This window comes from Gopherus flavomarginatus, chromosome 12 (genome assembly GCF_025201925.1).
Source record: "Gopherus flavomarginatus isolate rGopFla2 chromosome 12, rGopFla2.mat.asm, whole genome shotgun sequence".
In the NCBI taxonomy this organism is placed as follows: Eukaryota; Metazoa; Chordata; order Testudines; family Testudinidae; genus Gopherus; species Gopherus flavomarginatus.
In genome coordinates this window covers 40,251,256-40,273,566 of record NC_066628.1, presented here as the reverse complement: position 1 = coordinate 40,273,566, position 22,311 = coordinate 40,251,256, and the positions used below count along the sequence as shown (strand labels likewise).

At 37.5% G+C, this 22,311-nt stretch overlaps 1 protein-coding gene across 8 annotated transcripts in view; it reads left to right on the top strand.

Moving 5' to 3' along the window:
• Positions 1-22,311, top strand: part of MBTD1 (mbt domain containing 1) — a 62,403-nt gene that overhangs the window by 11,647 nt on the left and 28,445 nt on the right. For 4 of the 8 annotated variants that reach the window (XM_050920122.1, XM_050920115.1, XM_050920121.1 and 1 more), the window contains 13 exons: positions 262-401; positions 1,840-1,954; positions 2,052-2,137; positions 9,996-10,113; positions 11,959-12,093; positions 12,814-12,902; positions 13,159-13,393; positions 15,117-15,172; positions 15,472-15,576; positions 16,518-16,665; positions 19,524-19,606; positions 20,116-20,350; positions 21,786-21,863. In XM_050920122.1, the coding sequence (XP_050776079.1) occupies positions 262-401; positions 1,840-1,954; positions 2,052-2,137; positions 9,996-10,113; positions 11,959-12,093; positions 12,814-12,902; positions 13,159-13,393; positions 15,117-15,172; positions 15,472-15,576; positions 16,518-16,665; positions 19,524-19,606; positions 20,116-20,350; positions 21,786-21,863 (1,623 nt within the window). The remainder of the gene's footprint in view (positions 1-261; positions 402-1,839; positions 1,955-2,051; positions 2,138-9,995; positions 10,114-11,958; positions 12,094-12,813; positions 12,903-13,158; positions 13,394-15,116; positions 15,173-15,471; positions 15,577-16,517; positions 16,666-19,523; positions 19,607-20,115; positions 20,351-21,785; positions 21,864-22,311) is intronic. The other 4 variants (XM_050920119.1, XM_050920118.1, XM_050920117.1 and 1 more) reach the window with 4 other exon arrangements.

Here is a 22,311-nt window from a genome sequence, read left to right as displayed (position 1 = left end):
CCGACTCAACAAAGACCTTGACATTTGAGTAGTTCTACTGAAGTCAGTGGGACTAGTCATTTTGTGAAGTTAAGCACATGTACGTCTCTGTAAGATAAAGGACTAAGAAATGGTTTGGTGTCTAAACAGTGAAAATGAAGCTAAGTAGGGCTGCAGCCCATAAAACCTTCATGATGGAATCCTTATGTTTGGGTTTTACATCTCATTTATCTGACATTTTTATCACGCTTTATAGTTGAGTCTTTTCTCTCCTCTGATTAGCTACCTGTGAGATGTGTGGGATGGTCGGTGTCCGAGATGCTTTTTACTCTAAGACAAAGCGTTTCTGTAGTGTTTCGTGCTCCAGAAGTTATTCATCAAATTCCAAGAAGGCCAGCATTCTGGCCAGACTTCAGGTAACGGTACAGAAACCATCTTGTTTATATACTTATCCTTGCATGTTTTACAAATAAGTATTTATCTGTTTGGCCTGGTTTATCTGAGCTCATGCATGATTTTTAAAAAATTAGGTTTTTTTTAGTAAACTCATAGTAACGTAACTGTGTTAGTGAGTCAAAACTTATATTATTCATCTGCTGTTTACATTGAGTGCAAATTTCCTGTTGAATTAATTCTAAACCTAAAACCTGATCTTTTTAGCTCTTACAAGAAAATAAAATTAAGAAGTTACATTAGCAGTGTGTTCACCTAACAAAAATAGAGATCAACACTTCTGTAAGGGTCAAGGAGCAAATCTTGACCTAATCCACCTAACCTGAGTGGATTGTGCATATATGTTGAATGGGATTGTGGGAAATGAGTTTCTGCCCCTCCACCAACTGAGTAGCCAAAATAGTTTCTGTGGTCCACAGGCAAGGGCAGGTGGACGAAGGGAAGATCTGTGCAGTTCCTGTTGCTCTGATCCACTTGTGCCTTGCCTGGTGTTGTTCAAGGAACTTTTATGGTGCACTTCCTTTGGCTATTTAGTTTTCTTCTGCAGAGGAATTAAATAAACTCTGCTGCCATGGGCCCGCTGCACTTGCAGTGAAAAGAGTTGGATAATCCTTTAAATGTAAGTGTGTTGTATCTGAATAATCCATAGATTTAGCCTCAAAGTACTTGTTGGCTTCACAGATCACAGTGGCTAAACCACTGCTGTCACTTTATTCACAAATAGAGTTTTTAAAGGACCTTGTATAGAGATTGACATATTGAGCTGTATTAACTTTGGCATGTTGTAAACTGTTTTATTCTCCTTCTTTTCTCCCTTTTGTTAAATTAGTTTATTTAAAAGAGTAATTGCATAGATGTATTATAAGAATAACACTAATAGAGACTGAAACTTCAGCTAGCAGGAGATCAAGGTTATATTCTAGCATAGTCTCTCCCATGGAACTCCAGTGTCTGTGGGAGTATTGCCTAATGACTACCATGATATGACCCTCAGAATTAGATTTAAGATTCTGCCTTTGTCATATTTTTGATAGTTACAGATGTCTAGTCCCTTTGCCCATTAGCCGTAGAACAGCAGCTGATTCTGTGTGCTGTTCACATTTCCATACCTAGGCAAAATAATGTTTCTGACATTCACTTGAGTCTGCTTCTATGGGTTTAAACTATACTGATGCCAAGTGTAGTTCGTGGTACTTGAATGGACAACTTCCGTATTCTTGTATTTGTTATAATTTTTGCCTACCAGGATAGCCTCATGAGAGATGCATTTTGTTTACAAAATTAATGGTGTAATGTTCTTGAGCCTTTTGGAACTGATTTTGTGTAGTAGTGTGAGAAGCACATTTTTTGAAAATTTCCAGTTGGGAGTTTTGAAAGGCTTTATTTACTTAACTCTTATTGTCCTAGGGTAAACCTCCAACTAAAAAGGCTAAAGTTCTGCAGAAACAACCCTTAGTGGCTAAACTAGCAGCGTATGCTCAGTACCAGGCTACATTGCAGAATCAAGTGAAGACTAAAACAGGTAACTGTGTGTAACAGAAATGAAACTAATTCTTGGAAACATAAGATCTGCCGTTCACCCATTGTGCAGCTTCCTAAACAAAATAACTTTCTTTTAGCAGCTGTCCCTGTTGAAGGTTTCAGTTGGGGTAACTACATTACTAGCAATAATTTAACAGCAGCTCCTGTCACCTGTTTTAAACATGTAAGTATCCTCCGCTATTTTTTTCCTCTGAGACATTTTAAATTTATTTTAATCAAGAAACAGCAGCCGAATCAGTTACTTAGTATTTTTCAATTAATTCATTTAGCACTACATTAATATTTAAACACTTTAAAAATGAAGAATATAGAAGAAAATATGCATGCCTTATTCTTATACTTGAAACCATTTTGAATATCATCAGCCACTCTTGTTATATATGATTCAGGTTCAAAGTTACAAAATAGAAGGCTGGTATCTTAAGCCTTTGGGAACTTATTTTTCCCACATTCAAAGCACAATCATAGATTAGTCCAAATTTATAAAATTTAAACCAAACCAGTTGGAGACGCAGCAATAGATAAAGATGGAAACTACCTATTAGATCAAGTCATACCTCTTGCAGCATGTATAAAATTGGTCTTTTGGGTCTAGGTTTGTTTTTGTCTTTATTTCTTAATCAGATTCTTAGTGTCAGCTGTGTTACTTAGGGGGTGGGGGAGAAGCATTTCTGTAGTTATGAAGCTAAAGTTATTCTTCACTTTCTTTTTCTTTGTACATAGCATTGTGGAAGTAAAAAAATTTCTTAGTTATGCATTAAACAACTTAGATATAAGCTTCTGTCAGCACTATGGGTTTTTTTGGCTGCAACAGACAATATTAAATTCATCTTTTAGATAGCACATCTCTATGTTTCAGAAACATTTTAGAAGATATTCTTTAAGAGCTCTATGTGCAAGTTACATCCATATTTTTAAGAATTCTTTCTTGCTTCATATCTGCAAAATACATTCATTAGGGCTGGTCACAAATTTTCAGTCAAAATGGGGTTTTTAATGGAAATTGGGTTTTTGAGAGAGTGAAAATTTTCACGGAAAGCACTTGCTTTCTTAGATAGCTTCTGGTTTATTTTACTTGTATATTGGGAAAACTGAAACTTTTTAGCTGAAAGATAAAACTTCTTTAGTTTCTTTCATGAAACATCAAATTTTTCCGTCAACATTTTCAATGAAAATGGATTTATTTTGGTGGGCTCGGGGCTAAGGTGATAAAGGGGCAGGTTGCTGAAGTTTTCTATGGGAGAAAACTAACAACTAAAAACATTTTCCACCCAGATCTAAAATTCATGTTGGATGTTGCAAGGTGCAGTGCACTGTCAATTCCTAAGTGAGTGGGAACTGAGGGCACTCACACTTTGCTGAATTGAGCCCTTCATGCTTAAGGGCCTTATTGTTGTACTGAACAAAGCCCTGGAGTAGTATAGCTGTGTGATTCAGTGCCAAAATCCACATGCTTGAACAAGCATTTCTTCTTTCTGTTTTCACAATATTGTACATTCTAAAAAGGTAATTTCCTTAGTGCATAGTGAAAGGTGGTGTTAAGAAGAGCCTGTGCCATTTTTAACAGCAAATGCTAAATGACAGACAGTATAATTAATTGTGCTTTCAAATATAACTGAAGAACATTTCCTTTGAAAAAATCTCGTGTGTGTAAGTAAAACGGTATAAGCTATGCACTGTTGTTGTTTTTGACTGTTTCGTTCCATACTCTGGAACATCTCAAGGATAATGTAACTGACTTAGGAAAAATCTGAAATAATTGAATGAATGGCCTGTTCACAGTATTATGCTAGTTAATATTTAAAGATTTAATTACATTTTGGTATCATACTGTTGCACAGATGAATTAGAATAGTATATCAGTAACTTAAAATACACACTATATTCATACTTATACTTTATCCTGAATTTTATACAACTATGTAGTGTGGTGGCAGTGCTGAAGAACAATCGGCATACTACTACATACGTACTCTTACCTGAAACCTATTTCTTCTTCCTGCCCTGTAGTGTTTCTTGTACTCTGTATCGTAAGTCCAACAGCATTCCTGAAAGGTCTCTTGTAAGTTCTCACTTTTTTAGTGCAGTTCTTGGGCATTGTTCAGCATACTGTAGGTCTGATTTGATATTCAGTTTTGCTCTACACCAGTCTTCAAAGAACATAGTATAAATTATTCATCAAAGAATCTGTAGGCATATCACTCCTTTTCCCTTTTTGGAACGTAGTCCTCTTATGATTTGTGAAGTTTTTTTTGTTTGCTCTTAAAAATTATTTAACACTCCCAGACAGGATCATAGAATTTTTCTTTCCATAAACGCAGAAACAAAATAATCATACATCTTTCATAGGGCTGGTCTTCGCTACGGGGAGATAGACGCTGCTGCAAATGATGCAGCAGGGGTCTATTTAGGGGACCCGCTAAATCGACCGCAAAGCGCTCTCCAGTCGACTCTGGTACTCCTCCAGCTCCCCAAGAAGATTAAGGTAAGTCGACGGGAGAGTGTCTCCCGTCGACGCAGCACAGTGAAGACACTGTGGCAAGTCAACCTAAGCTACATCAACTCCAGCTACATTATTCACGTAGCTGGAATAGTGTAACTTAGGTCGACTTACGCTGGTAGTGAAGACAGGCCCTAGATATAGGGGAAATTTTTATATTAATTTTTCTGCAATAGCACAGCTCCACTTGTGCTACCAGCCTTAGAAGCTGTGTGGATTTTTATCACTGAGTCACTTATGATATCTCAGAACCTGCATATGCTACAGCTTCCACCATGGGTAGCACCAGTGGAACTATACTAGTGTGGAAAAATGCCTGCAAATTTTCCCAATGTTGTTGTACCGTAAGGGTAGTTGGACTTCAGATTAGTGGTTGACTAGTGGTTGGTAAGGCATTAAGCTACCTTTCCACAGCTTCTGTATCCAACTGGCTCAGAAATAAAGAATTCAAAGTTATAAGAGCATTTGTTTTTCAATTAGAATAGAAAATGGTTTATTGAGGGGAAACCAATAACCCAATACTTGAATGTGTATAAGTCTTTATATAGCTTCTTAATGGATGATTTATCCAGGGTGCTAAATTCAAAACCTTCACGGTTTGGGGGAACAGTGGTACTGAACCATTTGAAGGCTATACCCTAAAAAAGAAAAAGATCTGACAGCTGTCCCCATATTGCTTCAAGGAACATCTTCCTTTAAAAAAAAACAAAAAACAACCATCCCTCCCCCCAAAAAACTATTAATATTATCCTGCTAATTGAGCACCAGTTATTTTTACTCAGTCTAATATATATTCCCTGACATCAGGAAGTCTTTTAATCAGTAATAAGAATTTGTAACAAAAAACATAAACCTTTTTTGTTTTTGTCTATCTGAAAAGTTACTGAACACTGTTTTCTTTGTTTTTCATCTTTTACAGCAGGACTTCTGTATAAGCATGTATCTTAATACTTGACTAGGTTTGTTAACCCAAAAAATAAGAGCTTACATTTGCTTTTAGAATTAACAAGTGCTTAGGGTTGCCCAAGACATAAAAGGCCTGATTCTTAGAGGTTTGAAACACCTGCCACTCTACTTAATATGAGTTGAAATCTGAAAATCAGGCCTCTTTTATTAGGTGACTGACTTTAGGCAATCAAGTCTGAATATTTTGACCTTTAGGTCCTAGTAGTCTCCAATGCCTAAAGTACATTAACACAGCTCCATAACCCTAATCTGATAGTGTTTACTTACCACTTATGTGTTATGGATATGAATGCACATTCCACATCCACAAGACCAAACTAAATACATCTAGGGCCTAATCCCATTCCAGTTAAGGTCAATAGGATTAACCACATGAGTAAAGAGTACTCAGAGTAAGATTTTGCAGTATCTGTCCTTAAATTTTCTATTGGGTGAAAATATCTGGCTACATGGGCTCTAGCTGGTTGGGTGGGGTAGGGTTAAACAACAGATAAGCAGTTATCAGATCCCATTTTGTCTTGTTGATAATTTTGTATGGAAGTGCTTTTGTCTAATGATTCTATAGCTTTCAGCAGTTCAAGTGTGTGTTTCCCTTTCTCAGTGCTCAATATTGGAAACCGAATGTAAGAATCTATTTCCCTTCAGTGTTGTTTGCTTTAATGGAAGCTCTACCTGCACATGGAGAGGAAACTGTAATCTTTAGTGTATTTTGATGATGCTTGAGATACTACTGTGCATTTCTGTATTGCTTTACAGTCCAGCTTTTCTGTGTTTCACTTATCTGCCTCAGACACATTGTATTATGCCCATTTTACAGGTGGATAAACTTAGATGTAAAGATGTGAAAAGTAATGTATTTAATGTGATATAGTGAGTTGGTGGCAGAGCCATGAATAGAATTTGTGCATCTGGACTCTTTCCTGTAGTCTCTGAATCACAATCTCTCACTTTCCTGTTTAGTATCTGGTAGTCTACAAAATCCAGTGTGATATTTAAGTCCATTGGACCTCCACAGCAATAGTAATTTAGTATAGTTCATCATCACTAGATAGGCTTCGTATTTCTTTTCCCATTTGTGATTTTGGTAACTAACCTAAATTCTTGTTTAATTTTCCTTGACTCTAAAAAGAGCTTACTTTTCTCCAATAGTCATAAAAAATAAGGAGAGTACCTCAAAATCTTCCTCGGGAGCAGAGCAAGGATAACTTTTTGAGTCTCTAGTGAATACTTGCTATTAGGTAACTTAATGTACAAGATCAATATTCATGTTTTTTCCACCCTGTTGCCAATATAAAGCTCACAGGTTTATCTGGTGGTATATGTTTCAAAATCCCTTTCAGATTAATATTATTTTAGAATGAAATAGTTCTTTTTCCCATTAAAAAAAAGTCCAATTGTTAGTTCTCTGATTAAAAAGTGGCATTCTCAGTTTTTACACTAGGTGGCACTACTGTACTTCTAATCTTCTTTTCCCATCCTTTCTCTTGTTACCTTCTGTGCAGATACTGTCTATGCACATGGTAACAGGATACTGTCCTCGCATATTTCAGGAATCAGCAGCATCTCTTTGCATTTAACCCTCTGAGTCCAAGTTTCATATCAGAATCCTAGAAGAAGGGCAATTCTGAAGGCATCCTGGGCCTGGCGAAATCACGTGTTCCCAAAAAGGTTTCTGTACAAATAGACAGGCAAGCTGAGATGCTTATCCTGTAGGGAGTCATAAGCTTAGCCTTTTCATCTTAGGAAACCCTGGAGGTTTGAATTTGGATGGTGTCCAACAGGACCTTCCTGATTGCAACTTACCTTGCAGGGAAGGCGACTGTCACTCTCAGATTAACCCTCACGAGTGGTCCCTGGATCAGGAAGTGGTGAACCAGATCTTCCTTGATTGGGGAGGAACCTGAGGTGGATCTGTTCGTCATGAGTCTGAAAGGTAAATTTGTTCTTAGCTGTAAATTTATGGTTCTGCTAGTTCATACTATGCCAATCCAGACTTCAGAGTTACCCCCCCTCCAGTAAGCAGATGAGTAAGATTTAGAACTTACATAGTGCTTTAAGTTTCTTTTCAAAGCACTGTACAATCATTGATTAGTCAGATGAAGAGAGAGAAGACATGAAGGAAGATGGCTATCATAGCCCTGTGTTACCTAATCTTCCTCCCTTAAGAACATTCATTGGGTGAGAAAGAAAAAAGATATACAGTTTATTAGATATATTGTATATCATCACTGAATACAACAATAATACCTAGCTCTTATAAAGTGATCATTGCCCAGGATGGCTCTCTTCTGAAGGGTGAGCCATATGGATTGGTGTGGGAGAAACTAGCAGAACCACTGTTTTCACAGACAAGGACAAATTTAACTTTCTGCTATTTACCCCTATACCAATCCACAATCTAGAAATGTAAAATCTTTGTGCCAGCTCAGATATTGGTTGACCTGCGGAGAGGAGAAAGAAAAAGCCCAGACAGTTTCAGTACTTGGGTTCTCTGGATCAATGAAAAAATGTAAACTGTTAGTAAAACATAACTTATTTTTAAACAAAAGGCTGTGTACCATATCAGATCATTTCAGATATTAACCATCTTAGCTGTTTGGACCCATCTGTAGCATTGTATACAAGGCTACAGACAGTCCATAAATGTAAGTTTTAAAAAGCTTCTTTTCCGCTTCCTTTTCTAAAAAGCCACCGGTGTGAATTTAGATCTAATAGAAGATGTGTAGTAGGACCACACTGAAAGCTAAATAGAGGAAGAGCTCCCTAAAAAATCAAAGTGAAAGAACAATATGTCAGAGCTGACTAAAGAGTAGCTGATTGGGTTATCCTCCTAGATGGAGAAATCTAACTGTAGAAAATTGCATTGTTTATACCTAAACTGTCTTCCTTCAAGTTATTTCTCTGTGTCAAATGCCAAAGGGACAGCCCTACAGTTTAGAATGGTGTAGGAGATATAGTAGAACATGGAAGAGACCAGGCTTCAAGAAAAAGAAATTTGTCATATTTGTAATGGATATGTCTTCCCTTACTGGGGAAAACAGTTCATGCATGTCTGGCCTCCAGTACTCTGAGTAGTAGAGTATCCTATGTTTCCCCCACAGTATAAATTTGACATTCACCATTGCTAGGTGGCCATAGCTGATCTCCAGTAGACTTCCAGACTTGCGCATTCTAAGTGTTCAGAACTAGGGCAACTCTTCTTCCCTTCTCCTTCACAGCTTGGCTTCTCAGAGGCTGGGGATTGAATACTGTGGTCTTTCCAGTGAATTGTGTTTGCAAGGAGACTAGTAAAAAGGCATAGAGCCTTAAATGAAAGATGTTTGCTGCCTGATGTGGTACAAAACTAGTAAATTCATTCATTTGCCCACACAAAATCTGCTTAGATACTGTCTGCACCGATCAGGGTCTGTTCCTCTCAGTACATCTTTTGGTGTGGATTTGGCCACTATTCTGAATTTTCAAAAATCTGAATACCTGTTTCTGGGTAGTTTTCTAGTTTTAAAAAAGACAGTGAGTCCATGTTTAAGAAGAAACTTAAGACAATTCTATTTTCATGTGATGTGATAATGCAACTAGTAGCTATGTAGTTATTGAGGATAGTGTTATATGATAGTTGCAAGCTGTAACTTTTTACATGGAAGATTCTCCTGCTAATAACCTTGGCTTAGTGAGCTATAAGTTCTAGCGACTGTTGAGCATCACACACACTGTTCCCACAACACCTCCTTTGACTGGTTAGTTATCGATCAAGTGTCTTTTTCTCATGTCCAACCTAATGAAACTTCCCTTCACGAATTGAATGTAAAAGGACATTTGGCTTCTATCTGCAATTTTCCAAAAACACTTAAAGTCCATTCAGCTTTCTGTTGTTGTCGTTGTTGCTAACATGTCGGTCTACACTTTCAAAGCAGTGCAATTCCCATTGATATTCATGTGAGTTGTGCAGCTGACTTAGACTGCATCTCTCATTGTTCTTAACTGATGAGATAATCACTTGAAGGCCATGTGAAAGCCCGTTCCTATAAAGGCATGTGAACTGCATTAACCAGTGGGAGATAAACCCCATCCATTAAATCTGCGGAAGAGATTCAAGGAGAGTTCTGAAAAGAAATTAACTGCTCTAGAGACTATGAGCAGGTTGTCATATCTCTGGTACATGTAGAAATCCAAAGAAATTTTACTCAAGTCAGAGTTGCTGTGTATTTACAACAATGTCACTGAGATCAGATCTTAGCTTTGGATTGAAACGTTGTGAAATGATGCTGGGTTGAGAGTATGTATAACTTACTAGTGCTTATGTTTTGTATCTATTAAATTGAGAGTCACAGAACTGCTGAAATATTCTAGCAGTAGTAATTGTACAACAAAATTCCTTCTAAATTGTGATTTTTCAGAGTTCTAATTCTCTAAATATGTGTTTGTGTATATCATTTGTATTGAGTTATTCCAGTTTTTGAAGATCGTTGATAAAGCTTTAATAAAACAAAAATGAATATTTCACTTTCAAATGGAATAAAGAGATGTGATTTTTTTTCTCCCTCAACTTAAATGACAGGCACCCATGGGGACATGCTGGGGTGATATCTCGGAAGGAGTGCGAGTGGAAGTTCCGAACACAGACTGCAGCCTACCTACCAAAGTCTTCTGGATAGCTGGAATTGTGAAATTAGCAGGTTAACTTTTTTTAAGATCATATGTGTTAAAATGATTGCAATGATAATTGTATTGCGGAAGTCACAGTTCAGGGAACTGAGCAATTTCTTTTAAAAACAAGAAGGATGTGTAGAGAGAAATATAGGCTTTAAGAAGCTATCTAGCAGTATCTGGAAAGCAATTCAGTCTCTCTGACTACTGTAGTCTGTAGTTGTTTTGGGGGGAAAGGGTTGTTTTAAAAGAGAAAAAGATTGAGCTGAAAATTGATTCATGCATATGAAGTAATAACTAATACAAAGCCTGCTACTCCTCCAGTTGAAGTCAATGAGAGCAGTAGTGGGCTGCCACTCAGCGCTATAACACTAAGGTAAATATTGTAAGATGTTGCAACTGACTCTTTTGATGTGCTGTGGGCCTTCAACTCCAGTTTGCTTCAGTGGGAGTTGAAGGTGCTTATTACTTCATTTCACTGGATCCTAAACTTCGTATATACTCAATCATTAGCTGGTTCATTTATAAGCTGACCTCCCCCAAGATGGCTAAGTAAAAATGGAAAATTTTTAATAAACTGACCCTATAATTCAGGTGTCAGCAAAGTTTGACTCCCGCCCCATCAGGATAAGCTGCTGGCGGGCTGAGACAGTTTGTTTACCTTGAGTGTCCACAGGCACGGAGGTAAACCTAAGTAAACAAAATGTCCTAGCCCACCAGCGACTTACCCTGATGGGCCAGGACAGCAGCTGATTGGGAAATTTTGGGGATGGGGGAAAAGCTGGGGGTTCAGGGGAATAACCCCTGTGACCACCCCCCACATGACCCCACCCGTAACCTGAGACCTCCCCACGTGACTCCTCCCTGCCCCACCTCTTGCCCGGCACCCCCACACTCTCCCTGTTCCGTCCCTTCCCACCTTACCTGGGGTGGGCCAGAGGAAGATGTCTGTGGCCTGGCCGGAGCTGCTCCAGCAGGCCTGCCAGCCCTGGAGCTGCAGCTACTTCGGAGGCTGGAGGGAGAGTAGCATGGCCAGAAGAGGAGAGACTCTCTGGACCCACCTCTTTCCTTCTGGCTCTGTTGGCTGTGCTGCCCCCTCTGTTGGGGTGAGGGGGCGAGAGGGCTGTGTCCCATCTCTCCACCTGTCTCTACCTGTTCATAAGCCAACCTCTTCTCTGATGCTTTACTAAAAAAATTCAGCTTATCAATGAGTATATACAGTATTCATTTAGCAAATGTCTACATAAAAGTTTCCACTATCAACAGTTTTCTTTGAAAATGGTTTTCACCACACACAGATTAAGTATGAATCTTTACCCTTGCAGAGGTATTAAGGGAGAGAAACTCCCACCTGCAGAGCTTCCAAACTCCTCAGTTTTTCTCCTGTTCAGGTGTTAAACTCTGCTAGTTGGGCCTGTTTTGCATTGGCCCAGTTTTCAGGGAACAGCTTCCTCACATTATGGATGATTCGGGATAAGGAAATATGAAATCAAATAGCTCCAGATCAGTGAACTCATAAACTTCACTACTGATCTTTTTTTACAAAGTTAAAGGTTACATAGCTAAACACTCAAAAGTCAAGGACTGCATAAATTATAATTAAACGCACTTCCTCTGTATATGCAATACAACAATCTTTAATTATAAGGTCATATATACACATTTTCCTACCATATAAGATACACATATATAGTACCTCAGAATGTTTTTATTCTTTTGCATTGATACCAAATACCTTCAAGTCAGGCAAGATGCTTTCTGAATCATACAGTCTAAAAAATTCAGTGGACATACATTATGCTGGATGGAATAGTATTCATCTTTTATAACCTCACTCAGCTATAGCGTTTAAACATGAGATTGCTCTCTTTCAGGCTACAATGTTTTGCTGAGATATGAGGGGTTTGAAAACGATTCAAGTGTTGACTTCTGGTGCAACGTGTGTGGGTCTGACATCCACCCAGTTGGCTGGTGTGCAACTAGTGGGAAGCCTCTAGTCCCACCTAGAAGTATGTAAATATTAGCACTCCTGATTCAGTAGTAGAGATTGTAATCTTTTACATTTAAGTGAATTCATTGTGATTCAGATGCGGCTCTCATTTATGAATCGCATCTAAAGTTGTGAATAAATCTTGTTGCCTGTGGGTCAATGAGGACCTGATCCTGCAGATCTTCACAGGAAATTATATATATGTGTGTGTGTGTGTGAGAGAGAGAGAGAGATAGGTGTATCTCTCTCTAATATATCTATCTCATAGAACTGGAAGGGACCCCAAGGGATCATCGAGTCCAGCCTCCTGCCTTCACTAGCAGGACCAAGTACTGACTTTGCCCCAGATCCTAGGTGGCCCCCTCAAGGATTGAACTCACAATCCTGGGTTTAGCAGGCCAATGCTCAAACCACTGAGCTATCCCTCCCTGCCCTTACTCATGTGAATAAGGGTCATTAAGATCAGATCCTAAGTAATTAAATTAATCAGTTGCTAAAGCATACTCTGTTTTATTTAATCTATTCTTTATTAAAGTCTTAGGTTGTCTTCTGCCCCAAAATATACACACATACAGTTGTGAAACTGGAGCAGAATTCAGCCTTTAAGGCTTTTGATATGTTTTAATTATTCTTATATTTTCATTCAGTATTTTAACAATCATTTTATATTGTTTTACAAATCCTGACTTTAACTTTGTATCTCTAATGGGTCAACTTTATTTCCCTTCCTTTTCAACAGCAATCCAACACAAATACACAAACTGGAAAGCTTTTCTCGTGAAGCGACTTACTGGTGCCAAAACTCTTCCTCCTGACTTTTCTCAGAAGGTAAGTTGATGTGATATAAATCATGTAATGTAAACACAGCCTTATTACTGTGTGAGGAATTGAACTGTTTTGTAATAGCACTTTGGCCCCTCTTGTGGAGGAAGATAGAACTGCAGCTACTCCCATTTTTCTTTCTTCGGTGATTACATCAGCGGTTCTCAACCGCTTGGCTTTTCCAGCAAAGAAACTGGAGACTGAAATTGGTGGAAGGTGCTTTAATATGACAGTGACTAAACATTTTCCCTATTATTTTAAGGTTTCAGAAAGTATGCAGTATCCTTTCAAACCTTCCATGAGAGTAGAAGTTGTTGACAAAACGCATCTCTGTCGAACACGGGTAGCGGTTGTAGATAGTGTAATTGGAGGACGATTAAGATTGGTATATGAAGAAAGTGAAGACAAAACTGATGATTTCTGGTGCCATATGTACAGCCCACTCATTCATCACATTGGTTGGTCCCGAAGTATAGGACATCGCTTCAAAAGATCTGGTAAGCAAGTTGTGTTGCAAAGATGCCTTGTAAGCAGTAGAGGCTTACTTGAAAGATACTTCATGCAATGATTTGGCTAAAAGGAGCAAGCTGACTGGAAAAGCTTCTAATTCAAGTAATTATATCTTCAAAAACGTATGCATTGGTGTTAATCAAGACTTTTTTTCAGCCACTACGTCTCCGCTCCATGTGGTTTAGTTAAAAACTATCAGTGTTTTTCCTTCAGGGTTTGGAAGAGCTTGGGTAAAGTTCAATGAGGCACCATCCATGAGACCATATCTAGGAATGTTTACAATATAAGCTAGTGTAAACAAGGGTTTTTATGCACGAAGCCCAATGTTCTGTGTATTTAGCATGTCTTGCTGCTGGCACCCTGGAATTACACAGCACAGCCCCACCAGCTGCCACCACCTACGTGTTACAGTAAAGTCAGCACAAGTATCGCTTGTGTTACTGATTTAATTCAGTTTATTTTGCTCTGACCTCAACCTTTGGGTATGCTTCGTATTTTTGTACAGCAACATATAACTGCATTGCAGAAGTTGTCAGAAGAGGGACAGAAAAATAGAGGCTGACAGATGTGTAGTGGAGTTTTTATCACCTAAAATCAAAACATTTCTATTTTTTAAATATTTTATGTCCTCTTTTTAATGATAAATTAACATTGTTGCTAAGACTCTCTTTGCTCCTTTGCACGTAAGCCACTCATCTGTAACATAGAACAGGAATAAAAAAGCTCCATGTTGCACCAGCTTTGGACACTAAAATATCAATATTTTTATTACTGATTGGAAACCTTCATTGAAATCAGTATAAAAATAAAAGGGAAGCCGTTAAAAGAAATCATGCTCAGGACTGCTTCCTGGAAATGGACATAAAAGCTTTTCACAAAGCTGCTGGAATTCATTTCAGAGAAGCAGATCCAATCAGTAGCAACAAACTGACGCAAAGATCAGGCGGCTCCTCTGCTATAGTATCAGAAGGGTAGCCGTGTTAGTCTGGATCTGTAAAAAGCACAGAGTCTTGTGGCACCTTGAAGACTAACAGATGTATTGGAGCATAAACTTTTGTGGGTGAATACCCACTTCACCCCACGAAAGCTTATGCTCCAATACATCTGTTAGTCTTTAAGATGCCACAGGACTCTGTTGCTCCTCTGCTATAGGACCCTAAATCAGAGCTATGGATCTCACCACACTACAAAAATGTTTCACAAAAACAAGAATTTCTAGTACAAAAATGAGGTAACAAACAGCGTGACTACAATACCAAGATGTTTCAAAATTTAATTACATTAAGCTTTTAAGTCACTTATGTGTATGAGTCTATTTGTCAGTTCTCTGCTTTAACTGTTCTGAGAGTGCAAACTAGTTTCACTTGTCAAACTTCTGCAAAAGCTTGTGTATTTCACTGACACTTGTGCTATAATCAAGCCTTCTGGGTATTAGTGTTCTCTGAATGCTGTCTTATCTCTTGTCCAACAGTGTCCTCAAAAAAAAAAAAAAAAAAAAATTAAAAAAATTTCATGATTTGAGGTCCATTCCCAAATTGTCTAGGTGGCATACTGCTGTGACCTCCTTGTGGGCCTGAAGTCTATATGTTTGTAAAGTTATGACTCTCTTAAGTGGCACAATGTTAGGAAAAGGTGTTTTTGTTTTGAGGGTGGGTAGTATTAGTCTCTTCATAAATATTTGCTGATTAATAATGTAACTGTCCTTCGTAGATATTACAAAGAAACAAGACGGACATTATGATGCACCGCCACACTTATTTGCAAAGGTAAGATTGCTAATGAGAACGCTAAGATTGTTTACTCAGAGTTGGAAGAGGAATTTTTCATCACTTGAAGACAAAGCATAACTGAGAAATTATACCAAATTACTGTACAGAGGTCTGTCACTATTGGAAATTACTTTAAAAAAAAAAAAAGAGTGCTGTTAAGCATTTTGATGTAAGTAAATTGACTGGGAGTTTGAAGGGTATTTTGGTCTTTTTGCTGCAAACTTTGTTTCATGGGTGTGGTTATGTTGTTTTTGTCACCTCAGGTAGCTGTGTAATGCTGTTGTATGAATCTTTAGGTAAAAGAAGTAGATCCAAGTGGAGAATGGTTCAAGGAGGGAATGAAATTGGAAGCTATCGATCCCTTAAATCTGTCTGCAATATGTGTTGCAACCATTAGGAAGGTAAGAGAATGAATTTATAATTTTTGTGGGAGAATGGGACATGAATCCTGTTAATCCAATTTCCAGTCTTCTGTAATCAATACTGCTGCTAAAAACACTTTTTTTTTTTTTTTTTTTTTTTTTTTTTTAATAAAGGCTGATATTTTATTTAAATCAAGATTTTTAAAAAGCAGCCAATGTGTTGGTCAACTGCATGTACTCTCATCTGCTCCCTCCACATCCACCCCTTCCAATAAAAGGATAATGTGTGCAATTTGTGAATGCTTACCAGTGGCTTCCATTCATTAGCTGCTTTCCTGTTACTGGGGTATTAAGAATGGTTGATTGTTATAGCGGCAGATGAAAAGTACCTGTATGTGGCATTCACGAATGTTCAGAATTCCCGCCTGAACTTTGATTGACAACAGTATGCCTGTGAAATTAATGTGCAATGGAACATCTTGTTAGTTCTCATCTGGCTATTTTGCAGACAATCTAATCCCTCACAAAAGCTTTGGATAATACATCTGCCTAAAAATATTCCTGCCAACGTTTCTGATTTTACTGTTATTTTTTACTGTTATTTTTTTATATATAATATTTTTATTTTTTTTCCTGTGTGTGGAAGACCGTCACACACTACAAAGGAAACTAACTATACAAAGATAGAGTGAAACTGATACTACACAAAGCGCTGTCAAATACTCAAAGGAAAAAACCTGAAAACTAAAATAGTCTCTAATCTCGCTCTTCTATTATTGTTGCCAGTTAATGTTCACAATAGCATATACAACAAGAAATATTGGAGAGAAGTGACTTTGATTAAGTTGACAGTGTTCTTTATACATATTTACATTTGTTTAATTTCTTACTCCACTTTGAAACGTGACATACTAAATTTCTAGCCTGGCCTTCACAGGTATAAAGGTGCTTAATATACAATATTGTTTTTATTTCCAAAGGTATTAGCAGATGGATATCTAATGATCGGGATTGATGGCTCAGAAGCAGCAGATGGGTCTGACTGGTTTTGTTACCATGCCACCTCCCCTTCTATTTTCCCTGTTGGTTTCTGTGAAATTAATGCGATTGAGCTAACTCCACCCAGAGGTATTTACACTATTCTGACCAACTTCTATTTTGATTATTTTTCAGTGGTATTCTATATAATCACATTCTTCGTTTCTTAAATCGTTTTGCAGCATTCATTTCATTTTCAGAACCATCTTGATTTCAAGCAGAAACTTCTGCACTACTTAAAATGGTCTGAAACAGGGATATCAAACTCAATTAATGTTTCTTTAATTCATGGGCAAATAAAATGAGGTTTGTTTTGACTACACAAAGATTAAAGGTAGAATATGGCCATTATGTAACTAAACTCTTACTGAGTAAAATTATTTATATTCAGCATCAATTATTGCTGCAGTGGGGGGAGTAAGATGCAGAGCACTTCCAGAACTATCTCAAGAATATCAGTGCTAGGGAGTCTTGGGCCTGCAGAAGACTGGAATTATGATAGAGCAATTGTCCATATTAAAAGCATTGTAAAGTATTGCAGATTTATTAATCAGGCATGATGAATTATTCTCTCTTGCTAAAATGCACATAAATTTATCCTTCATACCAGTATCCATCGGAGTGGTAGGGGTTCATTTTTTGAACAAGGCCTAAGGAATGATTTTTGTGAGCAAAACTGCCTGAACACCATCAGACGTGTCTGCAGATAGTTTTCTGTTGGCTTCATCTCTAAACTTTATTACATTACTTTAGCTTCATATAAAGGGAGAGATAGGTAATTGCATCATAGTAGATGATAGGTGCTCACTGGTTGTTTAGTTTTTTGTAAGAATTCTGTCTCTGTCCCTATTCATTCAAAATCTCTAACTTATTGGAAGGTGGCGGGGAGCTTATATTACTGGTTAAGTGCAAGCTTCTATTGGCACTGAGTGCAGAGATTTTCTGAATTTTGAGTGTATTGACAGTCATGCCTGCAACAAAAGGAAAAACATTTCATAGCATTCCTGTTAGCTGATATGAATCTGTTTGGTCTTTTAGCATTTGGCGCATCCATAGCTAAGCAGATTTACCCTTGCTTACTGGAGCTGTAACATTCAGTGGAATTACTGCAGAGAAAATCATGGGGATAATCTGACCTGCCAAAAACATATAGTTCATCCTGTGACTTAAAAAACAAACAAACAAAAAACAACTTTCTACCACTTCCAAAAAAATAAGAGTTTTTGGAGTAATTTACAGAATGAAAATTTAATAATGACAAAATGTATGTCTATATACACTCTGGTAAAACCAGACTTTTAAATGACCAATACACTATAAATGATAGATGCGTATCTTTGAAGAATCCTGAGTAAATGTTTGTTCTTCAATTACTGAACCTACAACAGAAGGTGAACTTCTGTTAATATCATTTAATATGCTGCCTTGTTTCTTACATCGTGGCAGCTCTCCTGCTTTTCTGCTTTTGTCTGCATTTCTTCCCTTTCTCTCTTTAGAATTCTCGATAGCAGTCCTGTATCATCCATTGCTAGACTATTATTAAAAATCATATTCAGTTTTGTAAAATTTAGTTTTATGTGTATGACTAACAAACAGTAAGAATGTTCTAGAACTTTAACCTTCTTAGTAGGTTAAATTATTTCTGAAGCAAATGCATTATTACAGTGATCAGAGCCCCCTTAATACCTGTGAGAGGTGTCTTCTAGTGGCTAAATTATGGTAATTGGAAGTCCTGAGTTCTAATCTTAGCTCTGGGATGGCCTTCCTCTGCCCCCATCTTTTCCATAAGCTTGTTATGAGGATTAATTAGATAACATTTGTAAAAAAATTATTGAACGTTTGTGTCAGAAGATCTCTGTATGCTAACAAAAAAAATTCTTATGTACCTCTTGCCCTGCTGTCTTGATGAATTTACAGCCAATCAGACATGTCAGTTCGTGAGGGTGGTGTAAACTTGGCTTGCTGCCACCCTTTCTGTATTCACCTTGTTAGCTTGACATTTTAAACTGTGGAAAAAAGGAGCCTTAAAACATAGGATTCAATCTTGTAAGGCGTGGAGCACTCTCGGCTCCCAGTGACATCAGTGGAAGTTGAGGACACTTGGCACGTTTCAGGATTGGGACCGGAGTTTGTTGTTGAAATTTAATTATGTGTGAGAGGACGTAGCCCTGTCATATTGAGCTGTGGCCCAAAGTGGCAGCTTGGATTAAAACAGTGTGTCTCTCTCTCTCTCTCTTTTTTTTTTTTTTAATTATTCTGCACACCACTGTTAGTGAGATCCTGTGGAGACTGTCTTCCATTCCATCACTCCAAGCCCCCATCACCTCTTTCTTTTTCAAAATGTTTAATTCTACAGACCACCACAAAGAAATCTGCAAACAATTGTTGGTTCAAGGGCCAAAATTTGAGACTTTCTGGTCTAAGAAGCTGGTGGAAGGGAAAAGTCGCCCCAAAACTGTCCTCTTTAGCACATGCAAATTCAATAGACTAACCAAAATTAAATACATTATTGAGAAACAGTTATGTCTCTTCTAGTTTATAAGGTGGAGAAAAGCCCTTCTTTACCTACATTGCTGTGTTTTCTAACCCTATGATCTCTGTTTTAAAAACACTATTTCACTGATTTGTGTTTTGGCCAGTCTTCTCCAAACAAATCCAACATTTCAAGGAGAAAATTATTTTTTTCCCACAGGAAAGAGTAGATGATTTTGCAGATTTGTCTTTAGTCGCATCATTATAAAAAGGCTGTTATAGTATTTAAAGAGGTTTTCTTCTCTGTTTGATTTATATGGAACCCAATATGGAGCAAAAACTCAAATTGAGAAAAATATTTTGATATTTGTGTTTAGCTTCTTTGTGTTTTTAGTGACAATGTAGCATTAACAGTGTTGTTTTTAAATGAACAAAATTTGCAGTTGATGTACGAAGGTACTATTTAAAATTCACAGGTTATGCAAAACTCCCTTTCAAATGGTTTGACTACCTCAGGGAAACTGACTCTATAGCAGCACCTGTAAAACTCTTCAATAAGGTAAGATAAATCATTGGTAAAGCCAACTGTATGGCATGTGTGCTATTTACAGTGGATTTTGTGCTGTAAATTCCTGCCTGCTTGGTCCCATGAGGTTAATCAGTCTCTTCAGCTGTCTTAAATATGCTTCTTCACGTATGTGCTAATTGTTCACGAGACCAGACACAGTGATTTTTCAAAGTCCATGTGAGTATGCTTTGAAAAATATCTTGTAGAAATGGAAATTGGGAAATTGTTTATTAGAAATAGAAAAAATTGTGTGCATTCAGCTTGTATATTTCAGACTCTGGGAAAAAAAATCTTACTATGGAAGAAAATAGGAGCACATTAAATTACATAGATGATGCCTTGGTATTCCACCATGTTCACTTTCACCATCTGAATAATGCCACTTGAAATTAAACTTGACTGAAACAGCAGCCCCCGTGAAGAATGTAAACTTCGTGTAGAGTAAGATGTTAGACTTGGTTTCCTGATATTTGGCTGTCTTACTTCATTTTCCTTTTCAGGAAGTTCCAAACCATGGGTTTCACATTCGAATGAAACTGGAGGCTGTAGATCTTATGGAACCGCGCCTTGTATGTGTGGCCACAGTAACCCGCATCATCCATCGTCTATTGAGGATACATTTTGATGGCTGGGAAGAAGAATATGACCAGTGGGTGGATTGCGAGTCCCCTGACCTCTATCCTGTAGGGTGGTGCCAATTAACTGGATATCAACTACAGCCTCCTGCACCACAAAGTAAGTTGCTCTGCATTTGTAAATGATTCCTCTTGCATCTTTTTAAATCTAAAGTTTACCAGTTGCCTTCCAGTGTTTATACACGTGTGGTCATTCTCATAACTTTACCTTTTTGGGGTTGGGTAGCCACCAGCAACAAAAAATGGACTAGATCCTTGCTAATTCTCAGATGCACACCATTCTAATCGGTTTCACTGTATAACTGATAAAGCACTTCAGAGTATTTGCATGGGTGTGCTCTGTTTATTTTTAATCCTGGGGCTAACAGATGTTTGGACCAGAGAAGAAGCAGACTGCCTAAGCCTCAGGCCTAAATAACATTACTCATCATTTATAGCACAATGAGTTTGCATGGCACTTTACATTAAGAGGCCCTGATCCTGCAAACATGTGTTTGATTTAAATCCATAAAGTTACTATGCATATGCATAGTTATTCACATGCACAATTGTTTGCAATATGGGATCTTGTAGTATGCACTGATTTAATTGAAAGAACCCAGACAGCCTGCTTGTATGTCCGTACCTGGCTTTTCAGTCTCCTAAAGCTGTCCAGAGCCTGGAGAGTGAATATGTAAACACCAGATGCTCTCTTTAGTGTAGCTGGCAGCTTATGATTTGAATACTTTAAATGTTGGCAGGCGTTCAGGAATACATGAAATCAGTTCTGTCAACTGACAGATTTGTTTTTTTCTTCTTTCTTTAGATGGACATACTGGAGGAGTATAAACTAATTGTAATATAAAAATATGTATTACAGGTTATGGCTGATTTGAAATGTTTTACTTTAGTTTACTCTTTTAATTTTTTGCTATTAGTCTGCCTTACCAGTGCTTATTTTTATTTCATTCTTTGTTCTTGCCTCTTTCCATTCTTTTAATAATTTCTCTCTTTATAGTGTGAATTTTTTGATATCTTAATTTGTCTGTGTGTGTCCATTTTTCATATGTAAATCTTCTTTTTTGTGTGTCTGGTTTTCTAATCTTTTTCTGTTTCCTTCTTTCTCCCAACTTTCTTCTTGCTTTATGCGAAATCCGAGTGGCAGCAAGACTCAGTTTTATGATGCATCAGCTATACTTCTCCAGTCAGGAAAATAATTGCTATGAGAACTAGTTGCTCAAAGGAGCAGAGGTATGACCCTGGCAGCAGGTGTATGTTGTCCCATAACGATGGATGAGATGACTTTTTGTAGTCTTTTAGGTCAGGAAACATGATATGGATAATTTGTGTTCCAGGGGCTACTGGAATGGATGCAGTTCCAGTAGAGGATTTTTCCTATGTGAATGTGTTCTGTTTGACATAAGCTCTGTCTTCATTCATTCACTTATTCATTCATTGAGGAAAACATTTTTCTTGTGAATTTTCCTTAGCATGAAAGACTGTGCAATATTTTCCCAAATCATTAATTCAAAATTTTAATTCTTAATATTTTTCAGCAGCAAGAGATAGCCAGTCAAGTTCGTCAAAGCAAAAGAAAAAGGCTAAGTCACAACAGTACAAAGGACACAAGAAAAGTGGGTGACAAAGTGGTGCTTATATGCCTTTCCCAGCTGTTAGAAAGTTGTTGTGCAATTTGTCTCAAATTATTCTGGTTGGAAATGTTGCTTGTGCATGAAATAAGTGTTATGCTTAAAGGTGCAGTATGCCATAAAAGGAGGCCTTTTATTAATTGAGAAATGTTATTTTTTTATAACTTGCAGCAAAATAACCAAATGGAAAGTAAGTGGTTTTGAAAGGATTGATACTGTTCATAACTTTTCTGTGTATATTGTACACGGACAAATAAGTTAAATTAGTTTTGATACTCCTAGAACCAATTTTAGGTAAGGAATTCTGCATAAACATGAAGATATAGTAAGGTGGTCTTGAACAAAATGCTCATATATGCACGGCTCTTCGTTTTTAACTCTGTATAGCAAAGCTATAGAAATAAGAACCAGGTTATTTTGAAGCAGAAGGTAA